At 50.2% G+C, this 15,139-nt stretch overlaps 1 protein-coding gene across 1 annotated transcript; it reads right to left on the bottom strand.

The window, feature by feature from the left end:
- Nucleotides 1-860: 860 nt before the first annotated feature.
- Nucleotides 861-8,071, bottom strand: LOC116600247 (pepsin F-like). The gene is made up of 9 exons (XM_032360378.1): nt 8,019-8,071; nt 6,613-6,775; nt 5,838-5,955; nt 5,630-5,748; nt 4,067-4,266; nt 2,778-2,894; nt 1,780-1,924; nt 1,590-1,688; nt 861-1,158 (listed from the first exon to the last, which is right to left on the bottom strand). The coding sequence occupies exons 1-9, from the start codon at nt 8,069-8,071 to the stop codon at nt 1,006-1,008; spliced, it is 1,167 nt and encodes a 388-aa protein (XP_032216269.1). The 3' UTR covers nt 861-1,005.
- Nucleotides 8,072-15,139: the final 7,068 nt, after the last annotated feature.

Raw genomic sequence — 15,139 nt, 5'->3', positions numbered from 1 at the left:
GAAAGGACACCGTGGGTGTGGGTGGCAGCGAGTTGGTGGCAGGAGTCCTTTGCCTGCCTTGCATGGGGGGCCAGAGTGGAACCATCCATCCGAGTTTGAAGGGCGTCACTCAGAGACCCTCTGCAGCGCAAGGCCACGGCCAGCCGGCCTTTTGCGGTCAGCAGAATAGAATCTATTTTTAGGATCCTTTACCATGCCTCTGAACGTGGAGGTGGTGGCTGCTGGGGACGTAGTCACGAACTTGCCCATCCGTCTACAACACACGTCTGCCCCTTCTTTTAGGGACTATCCCTCCTCAGCTCACACGGCCCGGTGGTTGGGTCAGAAACTGTCAATCATGCCCTCAGCCCCACATGACCAAGAAGAGCCAATCAGAGTACCCCAGGTCCAGCCCACAAGGGCTGGGCGAGGGCTGGACACATGACCCGAGTTGGAACAATCAGAGCCTTCCCTGATACTAAGCTGCCCTCCAGGGTTTCTTCCTTTGGCTTTGCATCCCTTAAGGCTAGAAAGCCCCGAGGCGGGCAGGAGCGAGGTCTTTCACCGCTCGCAGAAGACTGAAGAAAGAAACTCGCAGGGCGAAGAGGATCAAAGATGACAGAAGGGAAAGAGGAAGGGAGAGAAAGAATGAGCAGATGGTTTTGATTTCCTGGGTCACCGAGCCCTGTGGACCTGCTCTGGCTCTTGCATCCTGGGTCCCCAGGAGCCTTCCGGTAGCTCCCCCAGCTGGCGCTGGGCTCCCTTCACGGGCGCTCCCCGCTAGATTTTGGAGTCGTGCCCGATTCCGATGCAACCCCCACCCCGATCCAAAGAGAGGCGCTCATTCACGTCAGCACTATGGAAAATGAGGTCTTTTATTCTCTTCTGAGAGCGGGCTTTGCAGAGCCCCAGACGGAGCTCCGGCTGGCCCTGGGGCAGGAATGCCCCGAGTGAGTGCGTGTGTGTGTGCACACACGCGCGCGTGTGCGGGGCGGGCGTGGCTGCGTCCTGAAGCAGCGCCTGCATTTACACGGCCGGAGCCAAGCCAATCGTGTTGTTGGCGCGGTCGAAGACGGTAAAATACAGCCTCAGGAAGACATCACCCAGAATCCAGGAGTCCGAGACCAAGAGGCCGCCTGTGCCTTCATCAAAGTTGCTGTAGCAGGTGCCCTGGTGATCCTGGAGGAGACGGAAAGTCACCGGTCAGCCCGAGCCCTCACCTGCTGCCCTCCTTCAGCGCCAGCCCTTCTCCGCTCCATCGCCCTCCTTTCCCGGGAGCCACGTGGCTGTCTCAGCAGCTGCAGAAGTGCGGGGCGGCCGGGGGCAGCCAGGAACCAGAACTGCCTGCGGCTCCCCTCACTCTCCGCTGTGTCTTTCCTGTGACTCAGGCTGGGCTGTTCCCCTCTGCGGAGAATGCCATTCCTTCTCTCCTCCCCCTGACCTGCTCCCTAAGACTGTGCTCAGCCCCTTTCTAAGCAGCCTTCCCAGCCTCAGGGAGGCCCTTCACCCAGCAGCATCTGCAATGGTGTGGCTTGGCCGCCCCCCTGCTGCTGTGCCACATTCCTGCAAGTCCCAGATTTGAGGACCAGACCCCAGGGTTGTGTCCTTACCTCCCGGATGTAGGCACTGGCTGGCACTGGGTAGTCCACGCCGTTGATGGTGAAGACGATGTCAGGCAGAGTGTTGATGGCGTTACAGTTAATCATGTACTGTCAGAGAAAGAGGGAGAGAGAAGTTTGGCCCAGCCAATTCTTCCATATCTGGAGAGCCCCAGAGTGTCCCTGTGGCATGACCCATCACCTCGCCACTGTAGGACTGCTTGGCATCAATGATCTTCTGGATGTTGAAGACAACGTCAGGTGGGCCGATCAGCAACGAGGTTCCAGTGTCAATAATGGCCTCACAGCCACCATCACAAGCAATAACCTTCCCGTTCATGGAGATGCTGAGAGACAGGGGGATAAAGTAGGTATCAGGATCACACTGGGGGCTCCTGTCACTACTGCACTCTCCCTGGCTATCTCCAGAACAGTCCTTCAGCACATGCTTGCCAGCTGTTTCCCTTTGCTCTGATCATACTGACCTTTGACTTCCTTCAGTTCTTGAATGTCCCAAGCTCTCTTGTGCCTCAGGGCCTTTGCATATGCTGGTACCCCTTTCTAGAACCATCCTCACTCCCTTTGTCTGGCTAATTTCTCCTCTTCTTCCAGGTTCCAGCTTCACTGTTACTTTTTTAGGGAAGCCTTTCCCCCAGACTCAGTCAGCCTCCTCTCTCAGTCACCTCGGCATACTTTTATTCATTTCTGGCATGTATCAAAATGGTAATTCACTGTTTGTCTGACTTGTTTCAGGTACATCTGCCCTGCTAGATGGCAAGCTCTGTAGGAGCAGTTTCTGTCCTTAACACCTCTCGACATATTTTTGTTGAATGAAGGAATGAACCAGTAAGTGAGGGAGGGATGAGAGACCCCTCTCTGGTGTCTGGCTCGTTATGGGGCCCACGCAGTGAAGATGGAGGTTCTCTGAGCAGGTGCTCAGAATGACAGGAAGGGGGTCACCGGCTTCTCTCCACCAGCTCCCAGCGCAGATGCCGGGGGCTGGACTCGGGCAATGGAAGCTTCCAAAGGGCATTTTAAGCTTTTGTCTGCTGGTATCTGGAACTTGTCAGTAGGCGCAGGGCTATCAGAACCTGTGGGTGATGTATGTGTGTGTGTGTGTGTGTGTGTGTGTGTGTGTGTGTGCTTCTGTGTGCATGTGGGCGGGCATGACCTGGGGCTGCCCTCAGAGGGCAGGCTTACCTGTCCATGGTTAACTGCCAGTAGAGGGGTCTGGAGACGGGCACCCAGTTGAGGTCTCCACTGTAGTAGGAGTGGTCCACACCGCCGAACATCACCATGCTGCCCTCTTCCTCCTTTCTGAGGGGGGCAGTGGGAAAGGGCTCATTGTGAGGGGAAAATAACTGGGGGGTGGTAGCTTTTTTCAAGCTTAGCAACACACCAGGCACCGTCCAAGGGTGCGCTTCTCATGGCTCACTTGTCCACATGTCACAAAGCCCCATAGGGTAGGCTCTCCTCTGCTGTCTATTCTACAGACAGGAAGGTTGCAGCACGGCGGGGTGGAGGTCTGGCTAGTAGAGGGTGAAGCTGAGTCCGAACCTGGGCTGGCTCTGACCACCCCCTCTGCCAGTCCCCTTCGGCGATCAGAGCACTTGGCTCTGTGGTCAGGGGCCGCGTCAGCCAGAGAGGTCTGGCCTGTCCTCTTTCAGCAAAGCCAAGTGTCTAGGCTCACACAGGGTGCGGGCTGCACAGCCCCACCTCTCTGCTGTCCCTTCTTTGAAATTCCTAATACTTAAAACAAGGGGCCTCCTATTTTCATTTTGCACTGTTCCTGCAAATTATGTAGCAGCTCTTGGGAGCATGCTAAGATGTTAGTGTGGGGGGTGGGTGCAGAACCTCAGGGGAACCTTGCCCCTGTCTCCCTGCCAGGCTCCATTTCCACTCCCTCCTCCCCAGTGCTCCAGCCTCACTGGTTCCCTCGCTGGGCCTTAGGTGCTCCTTCTGACCATGGCACAGGTTTTTCCCTCTGCCTGGGACTGCTCCGTAGCCCGGCTCTCTCCCATTCCAGAGGCCTCAGCCCAGAGAGGCCTTTGCTACAGCCCGTGGATAGTCCCCTTCCTGGGCAATCTTGTGCAAATCTCCGCTCTGAGCCTTGTTTCCCCCATTGGTCAAATGAGGGACTTAGACTGCAGGGATCAGCAGAGTTTACTTGTGAAGGGCCAGATCGCCATGATTTTAGGCTTTGCTGCCAGAGGATAGCTCTTGTGACTGTTTCATGCCGCCGTTGTGGACGAGATGGAAACAGCCACAGACCAGATGGAAATGAATGAGTGTGGTTACCTCTCAATAAAACTTTATTTACAAAAACAGGGGGCGGGCCAGAGGCCCTCCCCCCCGCTGCCATAGTTTGCTCCCCGCTAGATGAGGCTATCTCTCCAGAAACTTCAAGATCAAGTAGTTTCCAATTTTTCATGTGACTGGAAGCATCTTACGGCTGATTTGGACAAAGAACTCATCCAACCCAGACTTACTTGCTCAAGTAGAAGGCGAAGAGCTCCTCAGAAATGAGACCTTGTTTCCACAGGTTGTCGAAGACGGGGGTGATCCCTCCGAGGCCAAGGCTGGGGTAGCCCAGGCCCAGGATGCCGTCAAAGACTGCATATTCCATGAACCTGCCGGGTTCCTTCAGGCTCAGGCCAAATCCCTGGGATTCATCAACGAGGCCCCCGAACTGTGGGAGAAGATGGTGTCACCAGGGAAAGGTTTGGAAAGCGGGGTTGGGCTAGGAGATGCCACTAACAGCAGGGAGAAGAACGGAGGCCCTCGGGGACCTCAGCTGGCTATGACAAGCCAGAACAGAGACACAGGTTCTGCATGCTGGGACCCCGTGGATTTTAACCCACACTTGCTCCTCCTGCTGACATCAGCTCTCTCTTACAGGTGGGGAAACAGACTCAGAGTGGGACCAAATTGTTGAGGACACAAGGAACAGAGAGGAGGATAGTTTCCTTTTGGGCATGACTGTGGTCTGATGACAGAAGTGGAGTGAATCCATTGCAATTCATGTGGATTCTTCATCTGCCCAAGAGGAGAAGCCTGTTGTACCACGTCCCGGCAGAGCGCTTATGAAAATTCGGCCGGGAAATACGCTGGTGTGTGTGCGTGCGTGTGTGCGTGTGTGTGTGTGTGTGTGTGTACATGCACTTTAGGGGAGGCAGCTTATAGCTTTTATTAGAGTCTCAGAGGCCCCCAAGGGTCAGGATCCATTTTTTAAGCCCCCCGCCTTCTGTGGTCCCTGCTTCTTTGCCTGAGTGCCTGGAGCCCCCATCGACACCCAGAGACCCCACATCAGCTCTTCTTGTTCCCCCAAAACATCCCCCATCTGTGTGAGTCCTGCTTCACACCCCCAGCTCTGCCACTTAGCAGGTGCATGACCTTGGGACCCTGTCCCTCGGTTTGCCCATCCACATGATGGCAGTGACAGTGCCTGCCTCGTCGGTTTGGTGCAAGATCAAACAAGTTCTGGCAATGAAAGCACCCAGCACCGTGCCTGCCACAGTCTGAGAATATAAAAGTGGGCCGTTGGGGCGTGGGGTGGCTCAGTGAGTTGGGTGTCTGCCTTCAGCTCGGGTCCTGATCCCAGGGTCCTGGGTTGGAGCCCCACCTTGGGCTCCCTGCTCAGCAAGGAGCCCTTCCTCTCCCTCTCCCTCTGCCTCCTGCTCTCCCTGCTTGTGCTCTTTCTCTCTGTGTCAAATAAGTAATAAAATCTTTAAAAAAAAAAAAAAGTGGGCAGTTTTCCTGCACCTCTCCGTGTTTCCAGGAAAATCAGCCTTGAGCTAACCATGGGGAAAGGAGCTGCAAATCACGCCCCCCAAGCGGCGCCTGCATGATGACCCACTCTCTGGGTTACTATTCTAGGATTCCATGTGTTGGGGGAGGCACTATCTCCCTAGGGACCCAGCGCCCCAGGGCAGGCAGCCAGCTGCTGGGGGACTTTGGGAAAGACAGGTGCTCCCACCTGACCCTACATTTGGTCCTATTAGCCCTCATTGTTCCCCAGGCCAGCCTTCCTCAGCCTCTGGTTTCCACGTTACCTGAACGTTGTCATAAGCAAGAAATCCTGACATCATCCCAGTGCCGTACTGGATGTGGATGGGCTTTCCCAAGGCCCGGAAGGTGGAGGACAGCAGAGGGTTGAAGACATTGTGATTAGCTGCAGACACAGGAGGTGAACATCTGTCAGCTTGCCAAGGACAGAGGACGGGGTGAGGGGGGCCCCGAGATGGGGGAGCAGGCACTCACAGCAGGCAGGGCTGGTGCAGTAGATGGAGGGCACCCACAAGTCCGTCGAGCCTGTGTCAAAGATGACCTTGAACTCCTGTGGGGGCGTTCCAATGCTGATGGTGCCGACGTAGGCCAGCTGCAGGGGCCGGGAAGGGATGGTTAAGGCAGGTTGCCCTAGTCCCTCCCTGACCCCCAGGTGCCTGCCTCCCTCAGGTGTCCCGTGTCTCCTGAAATCAGCTTTCAACCACTCTACCTTATAGCCTCTACTCAGGCCAGTGCCTCCATTTGAAAAGCTCTTCGGTGTCCCCTGCAGCTCTCTAAATCCTTTCCACCCACTTGGCCTAGCCTGAGTGCTTCCTCCTCTAGGCAGCCCTCCTGGGTCACCCCAGGCCACTTCTTTTAAACTCAAAACATAACATCAGTACCATGCAGGTGGCCCTTTTCCTTGACCTTCGCTTATGTTCTGCTAGTCTCTCCGGCTGGGCTATGCATTCTTGGAGAAGAGATGGGAAGTTTTGTTAACAATAATGATAACTGTAGGCGCTCAATAACTTTTTTGCCAGAGTCTTCCTTGGGGCTGGACCTGGTCACCATAGACCAGGAGTTGAGGGTTGAGGTGCCTTCTCCTCTGGGGATGCCGTCTCTGTTTTCCAGCGTCTCTCCCTGCAGGACCCCCAGCCCTAGCATCCCTGCTCCCACCTCCAGATGACCTCCAGCCCTTGGCCAGAGCCCTAGGGGGCTCTCTGGAGAGCCATCCCTGCCCTTGTCCCTGCCCCCGTCCTGCCACACTTACATCCAGGTAGTTCCTCATGGGTTCGTAATATATCCCCTGGTCCACATCTGCAGAGTCCCCAAACTTGTAGGCCAGGTTGTAAGGATGCTTCTCAAGGTAATCGCGAAGCTTGTCTTTCTCCCTGAGGTTTTCTCGCATGGACTTGATCCTTGTCAGAGGGATTCTTGAAGCCGGCATCAGGGAAAGAGAAACAAATGAGAGGGGGCGATCTTCATTTACAATGTAACTGCTACTTCTCATGCTGTAATCCTACCGCATATTTTCCAAACATTTTTAGGATGTCATCTTATTGGGGCAGGCCACCCAACACAATGGAAAAACTATGGCAATAAACTTAGGTTTGAATACAGGTTTCCACTGCATAATCTTGCATAAGCTATGTGGCCTTTCTGTACCTCAGTTTCTCCACCTGCAAAAAGGTGGAATGGTAATAATCCCCTCACATAGAATGTTTGGGGTGTTAAGCAAAATGATGGCTATCATGCACCTGGCTCCTGACGATGGCAGTCGTCAGTATTGCCACTGTCGTCTTACTGTATCTTTCTCAAAGAAGCTGTGGGAGGGAAGTAGAATGGAAATCATCATCCTCTCTCTTTTTTTTTTAAAGGTTTTATTTATTTATTTGACAGAGAGAAATCACAAGTAGATGGAGAGGCAGGCAGAGAGAGAGAGAGAGGGAAGCAGGCTCCCTGCTGAGCAGAGAGCCCGATGTGGGACTCGATCCCAGGACTCTGAGATCATGACCTGAGCCGAAGGCAGCGGCTTAACCCACTGAGCCACCCAGGCGCCCCCATCATCCTCTTTTTATAGAGAGTCGGTGACTTGGCTATGGTCACGCTGCTTGTTAGAGGTAAAACTGGGCCTACCTGTAGCCCTGTTGATCTTTTTTCAGGGCTCAACCAGAAGAGAGAGTTTATGAAGCAATGAGAGTTTATGAGGCAATGGAGAATAAATTAGAGAAATTAAGAGGGTAGAGTAACTAGGATTCGAACTAGAAAAAATAAGAGTTTTTCATGCAGAGAGACATCCAAAGAGACATATACATATGAAAATGGAGTGAGAGCAAAGAGAAGACCTAGAGACAAATGAAGGAGAAATGCTTCCTAGACAGGACCATGCCTACAGTTGCACAGGTTGTACACTGAACAATTCCAAGGGGTGCCATTTCTCACAGCTCATAATATATGACTGGCACTCCTGGAGCTGTACAACCCTTCAGGCCTGCCTCAAGACATCCGGACCTCACAGTGCACGTAGTAAGCTACTGATCAATAAATGGAAACTTGAACTTTAAGATAGTCTGGGAATCATCATATTCTCTCCACTACCATGGATGGGCAGGAGAATAAGAAGGCAAGAAAGAGCCCAGAAAGAGAGCTGGTGCCAACCGCAGTCCCTGTACTTACGTGACTAAGCATTCTGAAAGGGCCACCAGCCCGAGGACCCCAAACCACCTCATGCTTTCTTCTCGGGTTCTGAGCATGCAATGGCCAGCATGAGTGGCTTGTTATATATGCTGTGATCTGCCTTAGTCGTGCCCCTGAGGGTTGCTAAATGAACCTGATAAGACATATGACCCTCTCTGATAAGATCTCTATCCCCATCAGTGTTTGTGAGGAGGGGATTTAGAAAATTCACAGAATACAGAGATTTCTATTGTGATCTCTTCCTTGGGGCTTGGCTGGGGGTGGGGGGAATAAAAAACCAAACCAAACAAACAATCCTGAACCATAAATTCTAACAAAGAGTGGGGAGACTCTTTCTATCTTGGAGATAAAGGTGCTGCTAATAACATGCTAAAAGTAAGTGCCAGGTGCCATGCTTGACTTTCCTGATCTTGTGCAGTCTCCCCAGGGCCCGTGAGGTGTGCACTGATACCCTCGTTTGGAGAGGAGATTGCTAGGAGGAAGGTGGGTGCGGGTCAAGTGTCACTACGAAGACGCTGAGCATACAGGTGACTTTAGGTGGTGGGATAGTACAGACGGGCACTCAGGGTGCCAGTCTGCACGTCACCATTGCACAATTTTAATGCTAGAAGCAAAGGAATGCATGCATCCAGGAGACTTGTTATTCATACAGCAAACAATTACTGGGGCCCCGCTATGTGCTGGGGTCTTGGCTAGAGGCTAGAAAGTCAAAGTCAAACCAGACACAAGTGGTCCTTGGGGTACATGGCTGGCTCAGTTGGGAGAGCAGGCAACGCTTGATCTCGGGAGGTTGTAAGTTTGATCCCCACGTTGGGTGTAGAGATTACCAAAAACAAAAGCAAAAACATAAAACCCCACAAAACACTAGTAGTCCTTGCTTTCAGGAAGCTTGCAATTAAGGACACGAACTCACGATCCAGGAGGCGAGGGAGATGAATGGAAGGGCTGGACGGGCATCATGGGCACCGGGTAGCACGTGCCTCGCAACAAGGAGGAGGTCTCTCCCCTGCTCCCTCCAGCAGTTGCCACGCCTGGCTGGCGATGCCAGGCTGGCCATGTTTTCAAGAGATGTCAGGAGTCTGGATGTTGATGTGAAATCCTTATCTTCAAATGTAAGCAACTACTTCCCTAAAAAAACCCAAAAACCCAGAAAACGAAAACAGACCCGCAAACGTAGCATGAGCCAACTCAAACAGCTGTGGGCTGCAATCACCAGGTAGGCTCTACAGGTTTTTATTTCCAGCCTAGAGGCGGGAGTAGAGTGCAGACTGAGGAAGCCCTGTTCAGTTCATGCTGGTGGGATGAATGAGAAATTGAATGTATCCCAGCCATGTGAGTTTTCCTTGCATTTGTAAAGCAAGACCACCAAGGTCAGACCAACCAACAGACTTACCAGTAACCTCCATTTGCTGAGCACCTGACATAGCTCCCCATGGGATCCATACCTTGAACCATTTTGTCTGCCAAACCAAGTGCACAAAGGAAAAACTAATTTTTAAGTTGGTCAATCAAAGAAGGTTAAAAAAAAAAGAAAGAAAAGAGTATCCAGAACTTCTGCTTGGCCTGAGATGAACAAGGCTACCTATAAAACTACTATCATTCCAGCCAAAGTAAGGAGAATGACACTTTATGGCTCCTTCCAAGACCATTGGGGACACTGGGGTTCCTCTGTGAGATCTGTCCAGGCCTGACCGTTGAGTAGGAGGCTGGCCTTGTCCCAGGCCTGGGGGGCAGATGGAATTGGGGAGGCACTCCATCTCACCCCTCCATCCTCCACATTGTTAAAACTTAGTTTTGGGGTCCAAGGGATTTGACAGCATCTAGCAAATCACACACACACACACACACACACACACACACACACCCTTTTTAATGTAGCGATTCTACCTCTAGGATTCTAACCCAAAGATACATTTTGACAAAAATAAGAAACTCCTATGAAATAATTCAACCAAATCAATTTTAAAGCTCTAATTGGCTTTTGTAGACAATTCGCAGATCGGGCAGCACCCTCTAGCAAATAGAGGGGAACTCCCAAGGCATGTGTACAATGTGGAAAGTATTCGTGGAAAGAGGGTGGGGTAAGAAAGTTACCAGCAAAAGAAGAAGATTTTCCAGGTGAGACTGCTTTCCCTTGGTGGGGAACAAAGTAGTCTTATCAGACAGATGGTTTCATCTTCCTTGAGGGGATGGAGAGGGCCCATTGGGTTGACTCACTGGAGCGTGTCGGAAAATTCCTGACTGACCAGTTAAGATGCCTTCCTGGGGGAGGCTGACACTGCAGTTAGATTATGTATTGAAGCTTCCACTGGGGACTTGGCCTAAGTGATGCCATTTTGGGCCTGGGATTTTTTCTTTTTTTTAAAGGCGTGTGCACGAGCTCTGTACTGCAACGTTATTTACAAAAGCCAGATTTATTTATTTGACACAGAGAGAGAGCAAGCGAGCACAAGCAGGGGGAGTCCAGGCAAAAGGAGAGGGAGAAGCAGGCTCCCCACTGAGCAGAGAGTCCAATGTAGGGCTCCATCCCAGGACTCTGAGATCATGATCTGAGCCCAAGGCAGGGGATTAATCCACTGAGCCACCCAGATGCCCACGGTTATTTTGAAACCCTAAGTTAGAGGGTAAAGCCAGTGAGTTAGGGGCGCCTGGGTGGCTCAGTTGTTAAGTGTCTGCCTTTGGCTCGGGTCATGATCCCAGGGTCCTGGGATCGAATCCTGCAGCAGGAAGCCTGTTTCTCCCTCTCCCACTCCCCCCTGCCTGTGTTCCCTCTCTCTCTGTCTCTGTGTCAAATAAATAAATAAAATATTTTTTAAAAAACCAGTAGGTTATTAATTATGCGAATGTTTTCCTGCTGCAAGGCTTTCCATGGAAGAAAAAAAAAAAAGATGGAAACCCATGACAAAAAAGTTAAAGTACAGCCCCATCGTCTTAAAACTTGAATTGGAAGTCTAAGTTTGTACTCATCAACTATTTTTCTCTTTCTAACAAAATACATAGAGCTGACCGGTGAATCATGTGAGGTTTAGGGGCACTGACCCTCTCTCCCCAGGCTGCCCAAAATCCACAAAGAACTTTTGACTCCCCTAAAACTTCACTACGAACAGCCTGCCATTGGCCAGAAGGCTTGCTGATAACATAAAAAGTCGATTAACACCTATTTTGTATGTTATGTGTATTATGTCCTGTGTTCTTACACTAAAGTTAGCTAGAGACAAGAAAATGTTATTAAGAAGTTCACAAGGAAGGGAAAAATTGACAGCCCTGCAGCAGACGGACCGTAGAGATTCCGTGTGTAAACGGACCTGCACAGCTCAGACCCATGTTGTTCACGAGTTGACCCTATCTCTTGGCTCTGGCAGCTGAAAAACCTAGAAGCCATGATATGTGATAACAGGCAGTACCCTGAGGCCCGGCTTGTGGCCTCCAGATACCATTTACCACGAGAGCATCAGGGATTCTTGAAGAGATGGCTGATTCCAGGGCTGCACCAAGAAATGCCCAGGATGTCTCAAGGGTCCAGAAAAGCTCTCTGGAATCCTGTCCAAAGGTGCAGGAATCAGTAGGAAGAGGCTTCCAGGGGCCCAAAGTGGGACAATTTGAGCAACACATCAAATATACAACTCATGATTATGATGATAGAGGAAGGGAAATCATCGTCAATATTTATGCTGTTTAGGTCTGAGCAAATATTTCAGGTATATTTCAGGTAACTACAAATAATGCTGAAGGAAAGTTCTTTATTGAAGAATTCTAGAGAGGAAAGTCAGAAGGAATGGTTGAATGAAGAAATCACTGCTTCGCAGTTCCTAATAAAACAAGGGATCTAGGGGAAGAGCATTGGTGGATATTGGACCCGCAAGACGCGAAGCCGTAGGGGGAATTTCAACGGATGAAGGGGAGAGCCCCAGGACCCACGAATCAACCCTAACATCTATCAGTTTTGTGCCTATTGAAATGATGTAGTAAGAGATCCCTAGAACTATCTATGAAGTATTCCAATAAAAATTTTTCAGCTTAAGTCTGAATGTAACAAGCTTCAGGAAGTATGTAGATAAAGGAACAAGAAAGCAATCATGTAAACCCAGTAGTTGGGACATTCTGTAAGATAAGTGACCCCCCCCCCAGCTTAAACCTTTTTAAGGATTTATTTATTTATTTTAGAGAGAAAGAGAGAGAGAGAGCAGGAGGAGGGGCAGAGGGTGAGAAGCTGACTCCCAGTTGAGCTTGGAGCCCAACACTGGGCTTAATCTCATTACCTTGGCATGACCTGAGCTGAAATCAAGAGTCAGATGCTTAACCCACTGAGCCACCCAGGTACCCCTCCCTCCCTCACTTTTTGAACAACAAAAAAAAAACATAAGAAGGGGAAAGACTATTAGTTATTCAAAGTCTTAAGAGATAATAAGCAAATGCAACACGTGTAGATTCTTTAAATCCTGATCCCTAATTCAAATCAATAAACCATTAAAAGGCATTTTGAGCAAATTAGGGAAATTTGAACATGGACTGGACATTAGATGATATTAAAGTTATTGGTAATTTTGTCTGGGGAACAACAGCATTGTGGTTACATACATTTTTTTTCATTTATTTATTTTCAGCATAACAGTATCATTATTTTTTCACCACACCCAGTGCTCCATGCAATCCGTGCCCTCTATAATACCCACCACCTGGTACCCCGACCTCCTACCGCCCCCACGCCACTTCAAACCCCTCAGATTGTTTTTCAGAGTCCATAGTCTCTCATGATTCACCTCCCCTTCCAATTTCCCCCAGTCTGCTTCTAACTCCCCATGTCCTCCATGCTTTTTGTTATGCTCCACAAATAAGTGAAACCATATGATAATTGACTCTCTCTGCTTGACTTATTTCACTCAGCGTAATCTCTTCCAGTCCCGTCCATGTTGCTACAAAAGTTGGCTATTCATCCTTTCTGACGGAGGCATAATACTCCATAGTGTATATGGACCACATCTTCCTTATCCATTCATCCGTTGAAGGGCATCTTGGTTCTTTCCACAGTTTAGCGACCGTGGCCATTGCTGCTATAAACATTGGGGTACAGATGGCCCTTCTTTTCACTACATCTATATCTTTGGGGTAAATACCCAGGAGTGCAATGGCAGGGTCATAGGGAAGCTCTATTTTTAATTTCTTGAGGAATCTCCACACTGTTCTCCAAAGAGGCTGCACCAAGTTGCATTCCCACCAACAGTGGAAGAGGGTTCCCCTTTCTCCACATCCTCTCCAACACATGTTGTTTCCTGTCTTGCTAATTTTGGCCATTCTAACTGGTGTAAGGTGATATCTCAATGTAGTTTTAATTTGAATCTCCCTGATGGCTAATGATGATGAACATTTTTTCATGTGTCTGATAGCCATTTGTATGTCTTTATTGGAGAAGTGTCTGTTCATATCTTCTTCCCATTTTTTGATATGTTTGCCTGTTTTGTGTGTGTTGAGTTTGAGGAGTTCATTATAGATCCTGGATATCAACCTTTTGTCTGTACTGTCATTTGCAAATACCTTCTCCCATTCCGTGGGTTGCCTCTTTGTTTTCTTGACTGTTTCCTTTGCTGTGCAGAAGCTTTTGATCTTGATGAAGTCCCAAAAGTTCATCTTTGCGTTTGTTTCCTTTGCCTTTGGAGACATATCTTGAAAGAAGTTGCTGTGGCTGATATCGAAGAGATTACTGCCTATGTTCTCCTCTAGGATTCTGATGGATTCCTGTCTCACATTGAGGTCTTTTATCCATTTTGAGTTTATCTTTGTGTACGGTGGTTACATACATTTTGTATATTTAAAAAATCCTTACCTCTCGGAGATGTACAATAAATGGTAATCTGTGCCTTAAAATGTACCACCAAAAGTGAATGAATAGCAACATTTAAAAAAATGAGGGTCTAGATAAAACAAAGATTTGTGTAATTGCTCTGTACTGTGTTGTGTCTCCCTCCCTGCCCTCCAGATTCATACGTTGAAGCCTAACTCCCAATACCATGGTATTTGGCGGTGGGCTGTTTGGGGTGAAGTTGGGTTTAGCTGAGGCCATGAAAGTGGGCCCTTGGGATGGCATTAGTGCCTTTGAAGAAGAGAACCCTGAGAGCTTTCCTCAATCCCCCCACCATGTGAGGGCACAGTGAGAAGGGGGCTGTCCGCAGGCTAAGAAGGCGGCTGTCACCAGGAACGGAATTGGCCAGTGCCCTGATCTGGGATTTCCAGCCTCCCGTCCGTATGGTCTTCCATTATGGTGGCTTGGGCTAGGAAGTAGTGTTGTAATTCTTGACACCGAGTGATGGTATTGTGGGGTTCACGACACTATCCTTTTCTTACTTTTGTTACGTTTGAAATATTTTATGTAATCAAAAGTTTGACAATTTTGCCTTTTGAAATTTCTGCATTTAGTGTTACCCCAAGGGGCCCAAGAAGAGCGGACGTGGATGGGACCTCGCTTGACTGAGTCACTGGGAGCCTTCACGGCTCATCCCTCCAGCTCTTCCACTGAGAACTGTCCCGGTCCCTCCTACCCGGGGCTGCTTGGCCATCCAGCTGGAGACTATGAGAAGACACGCTGGCTCCTAGATGTGGAAGGAATGCCATTTTTAGGAAAAACCCAACAGGGCTGTTTCCTAAAGCCCCTGGGCCCCTCTTCTTTGGGGTCGTCTTCAGGGTGAGGGAAAGGCCTGGGTAGGGAGGGGGCCGAGAGGTTGAGGTGAGGGGTTGGGGGAGATTTGGAAAGGAAGGAGGGGAGGGGGTAACAGAGAGGGGTCAGCTTGGGCAGGACCCAGGAGGGACTGGGACGTGCAAGAAGTCCTGGGGAAGGAATGTACTGATCAGGGGTCCAGTCCCCGCTGGGTCTCCCAGCAAATGCTGGAGGTGGCATCCTATCCTGCTGGAATGGGGGTGATAAGAGCCATCTTCCCTGCTACTGAGTCCCAGGGAAGAGGGACAGCCACCGTCCGTGACTCTCCAGTCGCTCCTTGGCTGTCGGCATCCTCTCAAGCCGGACAGCAAGAGGGCAGGTGACCCGAAACATCTGAAATATTGTCTGAGGTAGCTGACCATCCTGTCGCATCTTGTCCCCAGAATCCTTT

The sequence above is a fragment of the Mustela erminea genome, chromosome 9 (assembly GCF_009829155.1).
Source record: "Mustela erminea isolate mMusErm1 chromosome 9, mMusErm1.Pri, whole genome shotgun sequence".
Classification (NCBI taxonomy): domain Eukaryota; kingdom Metazoa; phylum Chordata; class Mammalia; order Carnivora; family Mustelidae; genus Mustela; species Mustela erminea.
Note: the sequence above shows the minus strand (reverse complement) of the source record. Positions and strands in the feature narration are given on the sequence as shown.